The sequence below is a fragment of the Nycticebus coucang genome, chromosome 22, assembly GCF_027406575.1.
Source record: "Nycticebus coucang isolate mNycCou1 chromosome 22, mNycCou1.pri, whole genome shotgun sequence".
NCBI lineage: Eukaryota > Metazoa > Chordata > Mammalia > Primates > Lorisidae > Nycticebus > Nycticebus coucang.
The window spans coordinates 20,834,698-20,851,820 of NC_069801.1; the positions used below are offsets into that span (position 1 = coordinate 20,834,698).

At 51.3% G+C, this 17,123-nt stretch overlaps 1 protein-coding gene across 5 annotated transcripts in view; it reads left to right on the top strand.

Annotated features, from left to right (window-relative positions):
- The first annotated feature begins 868 nt into the window (after positions 1-868).
- The window catches only part of ZDHHC18 (zinc finger DHHC-type palmitoyltransferase 18), a 36,453-nt gene continuing 20,198 nt past the window's right edge, over positions 869-17,123 (top strand). For all 5 annotated transcript variants that reach the window (XM_053577073.1, XM_053577075.1, XM_053577076.1 and 2 more), the window contains exons 1-2: positions 869-1,301; positions 8,140-8,300. In XM_053577073.1, the coding sequence (XP_053433048.1) occupies positions 979-1,301; positions 8,140-8,300 (484 nt within the window). In that variant the 5' untranslated portion in view covers positions 869-978. The remainder of the gene's footprint in view (positions 1,302-8,139; positions 8,301-17,123) is intronic.

Here is a 17,123-nt window from a genome sequence, read left to right on the forward strand (position 1 = left end):
GGAGGCCTCCAAGAGACAGCCAGCAAAAACTCAGGCCCTCAGCCATACGGTTGCAACACATTCTGCGAACAACCTGAATGGGCTTGCAAGTGGATTCTTTCCCAGCGGAGTCTCCAGATAAAAAGCAGCCTGACTGACACCTTGATTGTAGTCTTGTGAGACTCTCAGCAACCTACCCAGCTAAGCTGTTCCCAGAATCCTGACCTAACAAAGCGTGTTTGAGACTTAAATTTGTGGTAATTTGTTGCACGGCAGTAATATACCCAGAATTCCTGAAGAAAACACTGGGCCCGCAGGCGTAACCCCTACATTATATACCTAGGAAACTCCGGGTCTGGGCCCAAGACACAGACCAAGGTGAGGGAGGCCAATGGGTGTCCCATACGCACACCCATCAGACCCTTTGAACTTCAAGGCAGAAGTTACGAGGCCCTAGCTTTCAAAGCAAATTGCGTCCTCTACCCGCACACCTGCCTGCCTTCCAAAGTGCCTGTCCAGTCTTCAGAGATGGGCGAAGCGTGGCCCTAGATTCACAGATTGCCAGAAGCGCTATGTGGATCACGAAGTCCACCACCTGAGTCTCGGCGCTTGGCGCAGTACCTGGCACACAGTAGAGGCCCAACAAACGGTCTGACTGCTAAAGAACAGAGAGCCCTCGAATGCGCGCTGGCACCACTGCATCTGCTGGACCCCTCTTTGTGCAGGGAGGAAAAGGGCAGCCCAGGGAGAGCCAGGGACCTGCCGGGGTCCCGCAGCGGGTCAGGGCCAGGCCCCGGCGCGCGCCATCCCCGACCCAGGCGGAGGGGGCGCTGCGGCGGGAGGCCGCGGCGGACCGAGGGCGGAGCGGCGGCGGGGCCGCCCCCAGCGAGAGAACGAGCCAGCGCCGCTCGCCGCCGCCGCCTCCTGCGCTGTTCGGCCCGGTCCCCGTGCGGCCCGGCCGGCCCGCGGGGCGCGGAGCCGAGGCCCGCGGCCGGCCGCATGAAGGACTGCGAGTACCAACAGATCAGCCCCGGGGCCGCCCCGCCACCCGCCTCCCCCGGGGCGTGCCGCCCCGACCCCGCCGCGTCGCCCGCCCCGGGCCCCGGGCCCGCGCCGCCCGCCGCCCCGGCCCCACCGCGCTGGAGCAGCAGCGGCAGCGGGAGCGGGAGCCTCGGCCGCCGCCCCCGGCGCAAGTGGGAGGTGTTCCCGGGCCGCAACCGCTTCTACTGCGACGGCCGCCTCATGCTGGCCGGCCACGGCGGCGTCTTCGCGCTCACACTGCTGCTCATCCTCACCACCACCGGCCTCTTCTTCGTCTTCGAGTGAGTTTTCCCGTCCCCGGCCGCGCATCCGCATCCGCCCGCGCCTTGCCGGGGGCCCCTCATCTCCCCTCTCAGCACCCAGTCCCCTTCCGTGCGTCTGTCTCCCTAGGCCCTCTTCCTCCCCGCCCCCTCGGTGGACCCGCAGGCCTCTGCAGTCTCCTCGCACATCTCTTGTCTCCTTCCCGGTCGCCGCCACCTCTCTCAGTCGTCCGCATCCTCCCGGGTCCATTGGGGTACCACATCTGCCCTAGTTTCCTCCGTCCTCCTAGCCGCCCCTTCCTCTCTGGCGCCGCCCTGGCACCTGTGTGCCTGCCACGGCCAGGAACGCCGCCCTCCACGCCTCCGTCGTCTTTGCCTTCCCAGATCTGCCCCCAGGCTCCTTCGGCAGATCTTTCCTGCTCACCTGTCCCTGGACCATCTCTTGCCTCCCTCCCTCCATCCTAGTTATCTCTGGTGTCTTTGGCTGTGTACACCCACCGTAAATTTCCTAGTTATCCCCTCCAGAGTCCCCTCATCTCTTTCTGCTCTCAGACCCCCCTACCCAAGATGCCCATAGCTGCTTCTTTAAAATGTCTTTGGGCTGTCAGGCCTTCTTTCCTTTCCCAGCACCTTCCTTATTTTCTCCAGAGCTTCCTGTTCTCCCCCTCAGCCCTCCAGTCCCCTAAGAGGTCTCCCAGGCCCATGCCCCCCTCCTGGCCACCTGGCTTTCTTTCCCTTTTCAGCATTCCGGAGCATCCCTCTGGCTTGTTCCACATCAGAAACAGCTGCAGTGCCTTGTTATTTTTCTTTTTTTTTTTTTTTTGTAGAGACAGTCTCACTGTACCACCCTCAGGTAGAGTCACACGGCTCACAGCAACCTCTAACTCTTGGGCTTACGCGTGCCTTGTTATTTTTCAAGAAAGAGTCCAGAGTGCTTTCGAATGACAGGTCATATTTGCTCCCATGGGTTTCTGACCTCTTCACATCCTCAGTTACCCAGAATTGGCCCACATGGGATCCACTTTATGGATGCAGCAGTGAATGCTTAATCCTTTTCCAGGGTCACGTATTTGTAGTGGAAGTTTTCCACCCCAGCCTTGGTCTGAAGCTTGAACCACCTGCCTGCCTGATTTCCAGCATGCACACCCACCTTGAGGCCCTTCCTCATTCTCCCCATCCTTTGTGGTCATCTTCCTTAATTCTGTGGTGCGGTTGAGAACTCCGCCTCTGGTACCAACAGGCCTGGCTCACATTCCAGCTCTGCTGTGCACTAATCACATAACCTCGGGGCAGTCACTTCCTCTCAGAGCCCCAATTTCCTCATCTGTAAAATGGGGTTTATAATTTATCCACACCTAAGGTTGTCCTGAGGTGGTACAAGATCACACATGCCAGTAGCAAGTACTTAATGTTGGCTGCTTAGTCCTTTAGTACTTGTCTTTACCAAAAGACACTTCCCAAGGGCATGTGGCCATGAGAAGGCTGTCATAAAGACACCAGCCCTCGGGTATGCTTTCTAGCTGCCAGGTCATGTATCTACAACCTTGGGTTTCCCCTTCAAGCAAGGCGAAGACTTCCTATAAATTAGCTTGTCCTTTCACTCTTCCAGGAAACACTCTGCCCTTCCCTTCTGAGTCAGGGTGGATAAAACGTTCAGGGATGATTTATAAGCAGAAGCTGTGGGGGACCCCCAGCATGGCCCCTGTGTTGAGTTTCAAATCCACTTCACTGGGCTGACCACGGGTGTTTTGGAAGTGCCTTTTCCACTATCCCTTGGCTGCCCTCTCGGTTTCCATGCCCAGGGCTGCAGCCAAGGCAAGAGGAAGCAGTGCTTGCTGTGGTTAGCTGCGTGACTCCACTGGGTGAGATTTGGGCCGCGCAGCAGCAGGACCTTCTCTGAGCTGTGTGGGTACCTTTATTGGTGACTGATTTGTCCCTAGTGAAGGAGGAAGCAAGGACTTCTGGGTTTGGGAGAGCCTGTGAATCATCTTGCCTGTGCCTCTGCTTTTTCTCACTTGGGGTGGTGGGTTTGGCAGGAGGGTTTGGGTTTTGGCCAAGATTTCACAAGGGTCTGGACTGGTGTGAAACCTCAGCACAGGGGCTGGTAGTAGAAATGCTCTTAGTGAGGACAGGGAGGACGAGAGGGTTGGAGATGCTTTTGTACTCCCCTGTTGCTCTGGGAAAAGGTAAACGTGCTCTCTGGAGCCTTTCCTGCTGTGAGTGGTTTTGCTTTATTGCTTGGTTTGGTGGATTGTTGCACAGGCCCCTCAGCTTCTGCCCTACTTCCCACCCCACACAGGAGCCAGAGTGCCTCTTTAATTCTAAGTCAGGTCTGAATCCTCCCTGGCCTCTGCCCCCTGCTCCTGTTCTGTCTTGCTCTTCCCCCCCATCCACCCCCTGGCTGTGTATGCCCCTCAGGCACCCTGTCCTCCTTACACACACACATCTCAGGAATTTTCCACTGTCTGGAATACCCTGTTTTGAAGGAGCCTCACAGCTCACTTTCTCACTTCAGCCCTTCCCTGTCCATCTGTGGGGCAGAGCACACACTCCTCTCCTCCAGCCTGTCTCTCTACCCTCATTTATTGTTCTCTGAAGTACTTTCCACATTTTTAAAAAAATATTTATTTTTTCCCATAATAATAATAATAATAAAAAAATATTATTATTTGGGAAGGGAGTGGATAGGGCCTTGCTGTGTTGCCTAGACTTAAGAGTGCAGTGGTGCAATCATAACTTGTAGCTTTGAACTCCTGGGCTCGAGCTATCCTCCTGCCTCAGCCTCTTGAACAGCTGGGACTACAGGTGTGTGCCCCCATGTCCAGTACTGAAAAAAACCTTTTTTCTTGAAACCAAGCAGAAACAAACAAACAAACAAAAAAGCTGTCTTTTTTTTTTCTCTAAAGACTGAGTCTTGCTATATTGTTCAGGCTGGTCTCGGACTTCTGAACTCAAGTGATCCTCCTGCCTCCCAAAGTGCTGGGATTATAGGCATGAGCCAATGTGCCCAGCACATACGTACCCTTGTTTTGTTTTGTTTTGTTTTGTTTTGTTTTGTTTTGAGACAGAGCCTCGAGCTCTCGCCCTGGGTAGAGTGCCATGGCATCACAGCTCACAGCAACCTCCAATTCCTGGGCTTAAGAGATTCTCTTGCCTCAGCCTCCCAAGTAGCTGGGACTACAGGTGCCTGCCACAACACCCAGCTATTTTTTTTTTTTTTTTTTTTTTTGAGACAGAGTCTCACTATGTAGCCCTGGGTAGCGTCACAGCTCATAGCAACCTCAAACTCTTGAGCTTAAGTGATTCTCTTGCCTCAGCCTCCTAAGTAGCTGGAACTACAGGTGCTCACCACAATGCCCAGCTATTTTTTGGTTGCAGTTGTCATTGTTGTTTGGCAGGCCCAGGATGGATTCAAACCCACCAGTTCCTCTGTATGTGGCTGGCACCCTAGCTGCTTGAGCCACAGGCACTGAGCCCTTGTTTTGTTTTTTTTTGAGACAGAGTCTCACTTTATTGCCCTCGGTAGAGTGCCATGGCATCACAACTCACAGAAACCTCCAACTCCTGGGCTTAGGCTATTCTCTTACCTCAGCATCCCAAGTAGCTGGGACTACAGGCACCCGCCACAAAGCTTGGCTAGTTTCCTGTTGCAGTTGTCATTGTTGTTTAGCTGGCCCAGGCCTTGGTGCATGTGGCTGGCGCCGTAACCACTGTGCTATGGGCATCGAGCCTACTTCAGGTATTTTTTTTTTTTTTTTTTTTTTTTTTGTAGAGACAGAGTCTCACTGTACCACCCTCGGGTAGAGTGCCGTGGCGTGACACGGCTCACAGCAACCTCTAACTCTTGGGCTTACGCGATTCTCTTGCCTCAGCCTCCCGAGCAGCTGGGACTACAGGCGCCCGCCACAACGCCCGGCTATTTTTTTGTTGCAGTTTGGCCGGGTCTGGGCTTGAACCCACCACCCTCGGCATACGGGGCTGGCGCCCTACTCACCGAGCCACAGGCGCCGCCCTACTTCAGGTATTTTTAATAGTAATTTTAAGCTGGGCACAGTGGTACACCCCTGTAGTCCCAGCTACATGGGAGGCTAAGGCAGGAGCTTCTCTTGAGCCTAGGAATTCAAGACTAGCCTGGTAACATAGTAAGACCCTGTCTCTTAAAATAATAATTTATTAGGGCAATGTCTGACACCTAGTAAGCCTTCAAAAAATAATAGCTATTTTTCTGTCTTCTGGCACCAGGGGGAAACCATTCATTCATTCAGCAGTTGTTTATTGGGCACCTCCTTGGTACCAGGTGCTGTGCAGTGTGCTAGGAACAGAAGTGTGAATCAGAAAGCTTAGTCTGATGGCCAGGTATGGTGGCTCACGCCTGTAATCCCAGCACTTCAGGAGGTCGAGGGTGGTGGATTGCTTGAACTCACAAGTTCGAGACCAGCCTGAGCAAGACTGAGACCATGTCTCTAAAAAATAGCCGGATGTTGGGGCGGCGCCTGTGGCTCAGTGAGTAGGGCGCCAGCCCCATATGCCGAGGGTGGCGGGTTCAAACCCAGCCCCGGCCAAACTGCAACCAAAAAATAGCCGGGCGTTGTGGCGGGCTCCTGTAGTCCCAGCTGCTCGGGAGGCTGAGGCAAGAGAATCGCGTAAGCCCAAGAGTTAAGAGGTTGCTGTGAGCCGTGTGACGCCACGGCACTCTACCGAGGGCGGTACAGTGAGACTCTGTCTCTACAAAAAAAAAAAAAAAAAATAGCCGGATGTTGTGGCAGGTGCCTATAGTCCCAACTACTTGGGAGGCTGAGCAAGACGGTCACTTGAGCTCAGGAGTTTGAGGTTGCTATGAGCTATGACACTACAGCACTCTATTGGGGGGAAGAAAGTAAGACTGTCTGGATTAAAAAGCATGGTGTGTATTCACTGAGTTCAGCCTAGGGCTTTGCTGTATTGCCCAGGCTGGTCTCAAACTCTTGGCCTCAAGTGATCCTCCCACTTGGCCTCCCAAAGTGCTGGGATTACCGGCATGAGCCACTGTGCCCGACTTGAAGGCAGTTCAGTTAGGCCCCAACCCTAACTGGCTTGGAGAACAGCCTGGGCCTGCTGAATGGCTGTGCTGCTGCTTCTACCAGGCCTCCTACTATAGGGTTCCACATTCGTCTTCAAGCCCCCTTGTCAATCTTAGGGCTAGAACATTCTAGAAGTCTTGGACCCTGGCAGGAACATGACTTCACAATGGAGTGAACCTATCACAGCCTCACCACCCAGTCTTCTCTGTTGTCATGCCACTGTTCAACAAGAGCCATCTTTTGGAAATGTGAATCAGATCATGTCATTTCCCTGCTTAAAACCTTCCAATGGCTTTCCATTATATACTGGATAAAATCTAAAATCTGTCATGGCCTTCTAGGCCAGGCATGATCTGGACCTTACTGAAACTCCTCCAGTCTCATTCCAGGAAACCTCCCTTCGCTCCCTATACTCCCCACCACAAGGACCTCGTGACAGTTCCTAGAACAAGCCTGGCTCTTTCCTAGCTCAGGACGTTTGCATTTTGCTCTTTCTTTTCTTTGGAATTCTTCCTTTTTTTCTTCTTTTGAGACAAAATCTCACTCTGTTTTCCTGGGTAGAGTGCCTTGGCATCACAACTCACACCAACCTCTAATTCTTGGGCTTAACCGACCCTGTTGCCTCAGCCTTCCGAGTAGCTGGGACTTATAGGTGCCTGCCACAATGCTCAAGCTAGTTTTTTCTATTTTTAATAGAGATGGGTTCTTGCTTTTGCTCAGGCTGGTCTCGAACTCCTGAGCTCAGGCAGTCCTCTCACCTGGACTTCCCAGAGTGCTAGGATTACAGGCATGATCCACCAGGCCTGGCTCAAAAGGACCTTCCTTTTTTTTTTAGAGACAGAGTCTCACTTTGTCGCCTTTGGTAGAGTGCTGTGGCGTCACAGCTCACAGCAACCTCCAGCTGCTGGGCTTAGGCGATTCTCTTGCCTCAGCCTCCTGAGTAGCTGGGACTACAGGCGCCCGCCACAATGCCCGGCTATTTTTTTGTTGCATTTTGGCCGGGGCTGGGTATGAACCTGCCACCCTCAGTATATGGGGCTGGTGCTCTACCCACTAAGCCACAGGCGCCACCCAAAAGGACCTTCTTTGACAACTATACAAAGCATGGCTGCCCAGTACCCTTGAATTCCTGCATAGCGTTTACTGTAAGTTTCAGTTACTTGTTGGCTTGTGTGTTTGCTCTTTCTCCCCTACTACAACAATGGCAGTGATTAGATGTGCTATTTCTCCCAACCCTCTACTCCTGTCCTCTAGGGAGCCTTTCCTGACTGTTAAACTGCTTTCCTCTCCCTGTTAGAGCAGGCATTGCCCAGGGTGGCATTCCCTGTTTTCCCCACTAGACCATAAGCCATGTCGGGGAGGGACTCTGGTCCTCTCCATTGCCATTATTCCTGCTGTTTATTGAAGGTGTTGCCTGGCCCAAAGAAAACCTCAAAAATATTTGTGGAGTGAATGAATGAACATGGCTGGATGGTCCATTTGATGAGTGGTGTCTGCCTGAAGCTCTGTGTTGAGGATTCTTGGGCTGCAGCTGAGTACAGGGGTTAAGAATGCCGGGATCTATTGAGCACATCTGCTATGTGTGTTGGGTGTGAGGATCAATTAGTGGTGTCTCTTTAGGCATTTGTACAGGAAGTAGGCACGCTTACCAAGGAGACACACCTCTGCTTCTCCGGAGGCTCTGTTCAGGAATGTGGTCATATGTGCTAGAAGACAACACCTGCATTGTCCTGGAGCCCTGTGCCCCAGGAAGCCCTTGGGATGTCTGCTGATCTCTCTCTCTTCATCTCTTCTTCTAGCTGCCCCTACCTGGCCCGCAAACTGACCCTTGCCATCCCCATCATCGCTGCCATCCTCTTCTTTTTCGTCATGAGCTGCCTGCTGCAGACGAGCTTCACCGACCCCGGCATCCTGCCCCGGGCCACTGTCTGTGAAGCAGCTGCCCTGGAGAAACAGATTGGTGAGGCTCCTCCTCCTAGCCAAAGCTGGGTCTCCACGTTCCCTGACTCAGGAGCAGGGCTGATTTTCTCTTCCAACACTATGCTGCAAACTGGGGATATAGTAGTGAGTAAAGCTGGGTGGAAAGTATGCTGGAATCAAGGGAGACAGATGATGATCAAGTGAGCAAATAAGTAAGAAATGCTGGCAAGCCAAGGGCCTGATGGCATCTAGCATGGAACTGAGTGCTTCCTGGGGCCTGGCATGGTTTTTAGCTGTTTATATGCAGGATCTTATTGAACCCTACAATAATCCTATGAGCAAGGTACTGTTGTTGTTTTCCTTTTACTGATTAATTAAATGGAGGCACAGAGAGATTAAGTGAATAACCCAAGAGCACACAAGTAAGTGGAAGAGTTAGCATGAGACCCCAGGCAGATTGGCCAGAGCCCCTGCTCTTAAACATTCATATATACTTACTCATTTACTCACCATTTATTGAGCCCCTGTAGTATGCCAGGAACTCTTCTAGATGCTGGTGATGTCGTAGTGAACAGAACTGACAATAATCCCTGTCCTCATGGAGCTGACATTCTAGGAGGAAGAGAAAGGATAAACAAATATCTAAGATGTCCAAGAAGAAAGTAGGGAGGGAGGATCAGTGCTGGGGGAGGGCGTGTGATTTGAAATAGAGTGGTCAGGGACTGTCTTGTCTTGTGACATTCTCAGCAAAGAAGCATGGGCCTAAAGGGAGGAGGGCTTGGGCTGTGGGGGTATCTAGCGAAGAACACAGTAGTTTGGAGCAGTGGGCTAGTTTAGGTCAGATGGTCAGAGGACACCTCCAGGAGGATGGGCCACTGGGATGGGTGCTGAATAGTGTGGTGTGAATACAAGAATGTGGAAACAGTAAAAGCAAAAGCTCACAGTGGTGAACATTCTGAGTGTGTTTGAGGAACAGCAGGAAGGCCAGTGTGGCCAGAGAGAACCTGTGCCCCTAGGTACACCAGTGGCCCTCAATTCCTCCCTCTGGGTGGCTGGCACCAGGCCCAGGCCTTGATCCCAGCTTGCTTCACCCCAGCCCTTCCTGCCGAGAAATGACATGGCTCTTTGCACACCTCAGGGGTTTCCGGTACGTGGTTGGCTTCTTCCCCTAACAGGATGGTGTTCGCACAGGCTTTTAAACCCCCAGCTGGCCCTGAAGAGATCTAGCGGCCTGTAAATGTCAGAACCCTGCTGTATCCGTTGCTGCAAATCATTTCATTAATTCTCTGGAGCAGTTGGTGGGGTGGGGGGAAGCTGGGAGAGAATGTTCTCTGGACAAGTCTGTCCTCTGCCCAGGCCAGTCCCCAGCCACACCCAAGGTTGTCACCTTCCTCTCACCATATCCAGCTAGCTTCCTTCCCCTCCTCCCCAGGCCAGTGGCACTCCTTCAGAGCCCTGCAGTTTGACCTGGGCTAGCCCACCTGGCAGCTGAGGAGGCTCAGCAGTGCCCCATTTGTCCTCCCCTTCAGGCCAAGGCTAATCGTGAGGCAGGATTATTGTCCAGCTCAGCCAGACTCGGAGGTCTAGCTGCCTGGAATCCTCGGCCTCCTGTGAGCCATAGGTAATAATGACAACAGTAATCCTCGTGTCTGGGGGGAGCGTGGCTGTGTGCTGAGTGCTTTCCCTTCATTATCCTACAAATCTTGACAGTAAGTTGGTGAGGATGACCCTGTTCACCAATCATGCTGATGCAGAAGCTGATGCAGGTGATCCACGTCTGGAGAGTGAGGGAGCCGAGATGGAGTGTGCGGCTTTGACTCCCAGATGCCTTGCTTTGTCTTCTGAGATGGCAGTAGGGACATGTCCCCTTTATCCTTATTCCACCACACCACTGTCCTGTGACGTGGGATGCCTTCCTGACTCCAGTTGCTCCAGGCCACACTCCTCTCTCTGCTGTGCTGTGAGGACACAGGACACAAGTGCCTTGTTCACCCTGTCCCATGTTGGCCAAATGGATGAATGAGACCACATGAACTTCTGTGAAGGCCCTTCGCTCTCCTGCGGTAATAGTTTAAGAGACAGTTGGGGCTTGGTGCGCCTACAGCTCAGTGGTTAGGGCACTGGCCACATACACTGAGGCAGATGGGTTCACACCTGGCCTGGGCCTGCTAAAAACAATGGCAACAACAACAACAACAAAAATAGTTCGGCATTGTGGCGGATGCCTGTTGTCCCAGCTACTTGGGAGTATGAGGCAAGAGAATCACTTAAGCCCAAGAGTTTGAGGTTGCTGTGAGCTGTGACACCACAGCATTCTACTGAGGGGCGACATAGTGAGACTCTGTCTCAAAAAAAAAAAAAAAAAAAAAGAGACAGTTGAACTTCTTCCTCTTAGACTCTACAGCAGTGGTTCTCAACCTTCGTAATGCCACGAACCTTTAATGCATTTAAAAGGGGTTGCGACCCACAGGTTGAGAACTGCTGCTCCACAGCCTTGTTCATTGGTGTGTTCATTCTGTGTGCTGACTGCTGCCAGGGGAAGGAAGAGGAGAGAGGCCCAAAATGAATCTGAGGTGAGCTCTGCCCTCTGGTGGATTCCATCTGGTCAGTCCCAGATGGAAGGCTTGACTGGCTGCCACAGATGGGGTCAGGCTTAAGAGGAGGGTTGGAGGAACCAGGAGTATTTTCTGTTTGGAGGACTTAGGGAGGCTTCTGGGAGAGGTGATGCTTGCTCACTTCGAGGTGAGCCTCGCTTCGAGGTGAGCCTCGAAGTGTGGGTGGAATTTCAGCCCAGGAAGATCTGTGGAGGGGGCCCTTCAGGCAGCACTGACTTTCCTTTGAGAACAGTTGCCAAGCCTAAAAGTGACATCTAGAGGCCTTTGAATTCTCAAATTTGAATAAAAGCCATATTTGGGGGTGTAGCCAGGAAACTTCTAACCGAGTTGAAACATATTTCCCTGAAAAGGAGTAAGGTCACTGAACCTTTTAGAGAAGGTTAGGGGCCATCTCTGAGGTTGGTCGTGCTGTTCATAGAAACATGAGCTCATTTCCTGGTCCCAGGCTCATGTAGACAAAATGGGCTTCTCTCTGTGGCCTCACCGACTAGCATCTCCTGCCCAGCAGGTTCTAGCCTGGGGTTTCTGCCCTGCAAACACTGTCTGTGGTAGGGTGACCAGGTCCTCTATTGCCCAGGACTGCTCCATTTTAGCGTGTAAAGTCTCCTGTCTTAGGAAACCCCTCAGTCCCTGGCAAACTGGGGCAGTTTGTCACTCTAGTCTGAGATTATGACTTGCCAGCTGTTGGATCGCCCTGCAGGCTCTAGGCAGTTGAAGAGAGAAAGGAATGTTGCTCCCAGGAATCTCCTTGTCTGATGGGTGATTATAGAGACATCTGAATGTGAGTGACAGATGCTCACCTAGACCCAGTGACAGTCCACAGGATAGATGTAAACTCTGCTCTGCTCCTCTCCCCCTGTTCCCATGCAGCATCTCACAGACTCCACCCTGTCGATCTCCAGGACATCTCCCCTGGATCTTTGTCCTGAAGCCCACTTTTACCAGACACACCTTCCTCATTTCCACCTGAGTTGGGTCAGGGCTCTGCTGAACAGCGATACCCTCCCCCGCCCCCCCAATCCCTGGTCTTTCCCTTCAATTAGAATTGTCTCTTCATGACTCAAATTTGTCCCCAGCCCTCCCTGGCTCAAAATTTAGATAACTTTTTAGTGCTTTCAGCGTTGTTTCCTGAATATCATTCAAGTTCAATCTTTAAAATTTCTGCCCTTTTCGCATCCTACCTGTACCTTTCTTTGTTATTTTCCTTTAAATGGCTGGTCTCGAACTCATGAGCTCAAGCAATCTACCTGCCTTGGCCTCTGGAGTGCTAGGACCAGCCTGAGCAAAAGTGAGGCCCCATCTCTCCTAAAAATAGAAAAAACTAGCTGGACATTGTGGTAGTAGTGAGTAGTAGACCTGGGAGGCTAAGGCAAGAGATCACTGGTACCCAGGAGTTTGAGGTTGTTGTGAGTTATGACACCACAGTAGTCTACCTAGGGTGACAGAGTGAGACTCCACTTGAAAAAAAAAATTGGGAGGCCAGGCATATTGGCTCACGCCTATAATCCTAGCACTGTGGGAGGCTGAGGTAGGTGGATTGCCTGAGCTCAGGAGTTCAAGACTAGTCTGAGCAAAAGCAAGACCCCATCTCTAAAAATAGCCAGGTGTTGTAGTGGGTGCCTGTAGTCCCAGCTACTCAGGAGCCTGAGGCAAGAGGATCATTGAGCCCAAGAGTTTGAGGTTGCTGTGAGCTATGATGCCAGGGCACTCTACCAAGGGCAACAAAGTGAAACTCTGTCTCAAAAAAAAAAAAAAATTGTTTTTAGAAGCAGGGTCTTGCTATGTTGCCCAGACTAGTCTCGAACTCCTGGCCTCTGGCAATCCTTTCATCTTAGCCTCCCAAGTAGCTGGGATTACAGGTGCATGCTACTGTGCTGTGCTTCAATATACATGTATTTTAAAAGGAAAATTTATGTCACTCTTGAGCCCTCACTTGCTCTGAATAGAAGATCATCATAAAAGCAAAAACAATACAGATTCCTTGGTAGTTCTGATTGCAATCACTTTGATTCTGAAAGCAATCACTTTGAGGCAGGTGAGGCTCACAAGTGTGGGGTATTAGAAGTTGAAACTTTCCCCTTGATAGAGTCAAAGGTTTAAAAGAATTGAAAAGGAATAGCCGGGCGTTGTGGCGGGCGCCTGTAGTCCCAGCTACTCGGGAGGCTGAGGCAAGAGAATCGCTTAAGCCCAGGAGTTGGAGGTTGCTGTGAGCTGGGTGAGGCCACGGCACTCTACCGAGGGCCATAAAGTGAGACTCTGTCTCTACAAAAAAAAAAAAAAAAGAATTGAAAAGGGAATAACTTTCTCATTGTGTGATTCATGTTACCTAGCGTCATGTCCAGGGAACAAATCCTCTTCTGCTTCCTGAAAGCTCAGCCATGAAATGGGGGCAAGCTGCAGCCCACCCTGCCCCTTAGCTCCCGTCATTTCCCAAGGCCCGGCCACACTGCATGTAAATGGCTCAGTGCCTTTGCCTGTACTCACTCTGTCCCCTCTTGCCATGCTGCCGGCCCGGTTGGGTCAAAGCTCTCATTCTTGCTGACCCAGCTGAGTTCCACTTCCTCATTGCTTCCTCAAACATGTCCTTGTTTGCTTCATTGCCCCCTGCCCCCATGGATTCCCCTCTGTATTCTTAAGCCATGGGGTTTAGACAGCAATGATATCATTGTGTCTGAGTTAGACCTTGATATTATCTCCTGTTTGTATACAATTTTACAAGGTTGATATCATCACTGCCCATTTCAGGGGTAAGGAAACTGAGGCTCAGAGAGGTTGAGCAACTTCCTCAAAGTCACAGGTTAACAAGTGGTCATGCCATGTTTCACAATGAGCTTAGGCTGATCCAGAGTCACAGGACCTCCTTTGAGGTTCCACTTCTGTCTGACTCTGCACTCAGGCTCTTCTTGTAGCCCCAAGACTAGCGTTAAGCTGGTATGTGGCAGGGGCTCCTTAAGCCTCTGAGATGGAATGGTCTCGTGGGGATCACAGTGACCTGGAGCTGGCCCTGGAAGTGCGAGTCCACAGTCCTGCAGCTGTTTCCTGCACAGCTAGTGACAGTGGAAGGGCAGAGAACAGGCAGCACCTTTCTTTACTTACCCCTTCTCAGTAGCCCGTGGCCAGCCCGGCTCTTTAGGCTGTGACTGCAGGATGCCTGCCTGCTCCTTTCTTGGGGCTCCCTTGGGGTGGGGGTGCCCACAGTGTACCCCTAGGTCACTCATTTGCTTCTCACAGCCCTTCAGTGAGGAGAAGTCTTTCCTCATTATCACATCCTCAGATGCTCTTTTGAATCTGGAAGGCAGCAGGAGGGCTTTGCTGGCTTGAGGACACTTTTTATTTCGAGGTAAAGAGCCTGACCTAGCAGAAAGAGCCATCCAGTGAATCCTAGATTCCCTTAGGGCAGGGGCAGTGTCTCTTCTGCTCCCTTCTTCCTTCATTTCTTCAACAAATAGTTGTTGGACATCTATGATGTGCGAGGAAGATACACGGTAAACAAAGCAAGTACCTTTGACTCCTCTGTAGGTACTTGCCCCTTATCTGCCACCCCTAGTATCTTGCCCATAGTAGGTGGTCATGTCTGAATGAAATACGAGTGCCCTGGAAGACAGGGGTTCTAATTTCAGGGGGGTTTTTTTTGTTGATGTTGTTGCAGTTTTACTGGGGCCGGGTTTGAACCCGCCAACCTTGGTATATGGGGCCGGTGCCCTAATCACTGAGCTACAGGCGCCACCCTAATTTTAGCTTTTTATGCTCTCGGAGTACACTCAGTTTCCCATCTGTAACAAGTGAGACAGAGAAGGTCAAAACACTTTGAAAGTTGTTTCTCTCTCCCTGGTGGTATAGTGTTTAGGAAAAAAGATAAAACAAGGGCAGCGCCTGTGGCTCAAAGGGGTAGGGTGCTGGCCCCATATACGGAGGTGGTAGGTTCAAACCCAGCCCCGGCCAAAAAGTGCAAAAAAAAAAAAAAAAAAAAGATAAAACAATAACAAAAAAGAAAGGAAATCATTTTTCTCTATTGAAACTTGAGAGGCTTGAATCTTTGGGTCGAGAATGGCGAGTGGTGCTGATGAGCTGCCTTTGGTGGTAACTGCCAGGAGGAGCAGCTTGAGGAGGATTCTGAGGCTGAGTCTGCGGTGGCCGTTGGTCAGCACCGTCTGGTCTGAGGATGAGTAGTGGGACAGCTGCTTGTGTCTCCCGTGTAGGCCACAGCCCTTGCAGAGCCAGCTTTGCCCAACTCTGGCAACTTTCATTCAGAACCCAGGTGGTACCTCACTCCAGCAGGGCACCTCCCTTTCTGCCTCCCCTGCCTCTTGGCAGCCTAAGGAAGTTGGGTGTGCAGAGTTTCACTTCCTCTTAGGGATGGTTGCCAGAGGCCAGAACCTGCTGGCAGGGATTCTCCCCCTGCTTTGGGGAGAGGATTGAGCTACCCTTTGCCCTAAAGAGGACCTGTGGGAATCCTTTGAGTGAGAATTCCAGTAATTTCTCAGGCTAAAGAGGGTCTGTGGTTATCTGCTTTAGCAAATGGGTTTGTTTTGAAGGTTTCTTCATAACTCAGTTGTTTGGAATATACTATTTCATGGAAACAACGATAATAATAGCTAATATTTTTTAAGCTCTTGCCCGGTGCTAGACCCTTTGTTAAACCCCCTTGGTGAATTCTTGTCTAATCCTCCCAACAGTGGATTTGATGATATTCTATTTTATTTTCTTAGCAGATGAAGTCACAGAGAAGTTAAGTGACTTGACCCCCCTAACTCAGCTAGTAAGTGGTAGCCAAGATTCATACCCACACCTCTGTCTGGCTCCAGTGCCTGTGTTCAAGGCCAGGAGACAGCAGTGGGCAGGGGGCCAGAAGCAGGGACCCTTGGGGCTGTGGGGCAGAATTAGGGGTTTGACTTGGAGTGGCAGCACCAGCCTTGGAAGAAGAGCTGTGGAGTCTGCGTGCTAGAGTGTCACGGCATGAACTGTTGGTTAGGATCAATGTCAGTGGCTCTTGTGAATCTAGCACCATGTTCAGGGCTGTCCTCAGAGCATCTCATTCAGCTCTTCATTCATCATCTCATTCACACCTTATGAGGGTGAGACTTGACTTATCTCTGTTTTACAGATGAAGAAACTGAGGTTCAGAGTAGTGAAGGGACTTCCTTAAGGAGCAAGTAGATAAGATTCCAGACAGGTTTCAAACCTGGTGTTGTCAGACTCCAGAGCCTGTGCCTTGCTGCCCCTCATGAAAACATTGCTAGTAAATACTTACCAAGTGCCAGTTCGTTTGCTGACCTTTATGACCTTTGAAGGTAGTTGTTAGTTATTAGCCTGCTTTTACCATGGTTAGGGAACTTCCCATAGGGCACCAGCTCATAAATGGAAGGGTCAGGATTCCAACCCTTTGGATTCAGGCCTGCCTGAACCCAATGCATGTTTTTCCTCCTCTTTGCCTGTTGCCTCAGAGTTCATAGGGTTAGGACTCCTTGTTTATTACACTGTCTCTGCTCAGGGGATATATTATCTAGTTAGAGAGACAAGGTCCACACGCACACAAGTCCTATCACCTCATAGGACCAAGCAGATGCTGTGTTCAGATGCTGTGTGTGAGGCGGGGGACTGCCAGGGCGGAAGTGGTCAGAGAAACTGTTGGGGCCTCCATAGAGCTTGAGCAGGTGCTGGGGAGCAAGGAGGAAGGAAGGGTGGGCATGGTGGGGTCAGGGGCAGAGGCAAGAAGATACAGAAGCTGGGACCCAGGGTTCTGTGGAGCAAAAGGAATGGGAGAAAAGCCAGGAAGTAGAGTTGGCCACCATCGTGAAGGGCCCTAAAGGTCAGGACAAGAAATTTGTCCTTTATCTTGTGTTTTAGGGGAGGCCAGTAAAAGCAGTCTTCTGGGGAGGCTAGTGATGTGGACTGGGGTATTGGAAGTGGAGGGCAAAAGATTATGAAGGAAGAGCCTGACCAGACCTGGACACTGGCTAGGCAGGGAGGAAGAAAGGAAAGTGTCTACAAGGAGACTCCTGGCTGGGCCCTGCTGCTTCTGTTACTATGTGGCCTTGGGCAAATGTCCAAACCTTTCTGGGCCTCTGTTTTCTTGTTTGTAAACTGAAGGGGTTAGAACAGAGGCAGCAAGGGGCATTTATCAAGTTTCTGTGTGCCAGGGGCTGCGTTCCTTCTAGCTCTTGGACTGTGCCAACAGCAGAAATAAGGAACCAGACAAAGATAAATAACATCCATCATGACACTTAAAATTTACCAAAAATTAGCCA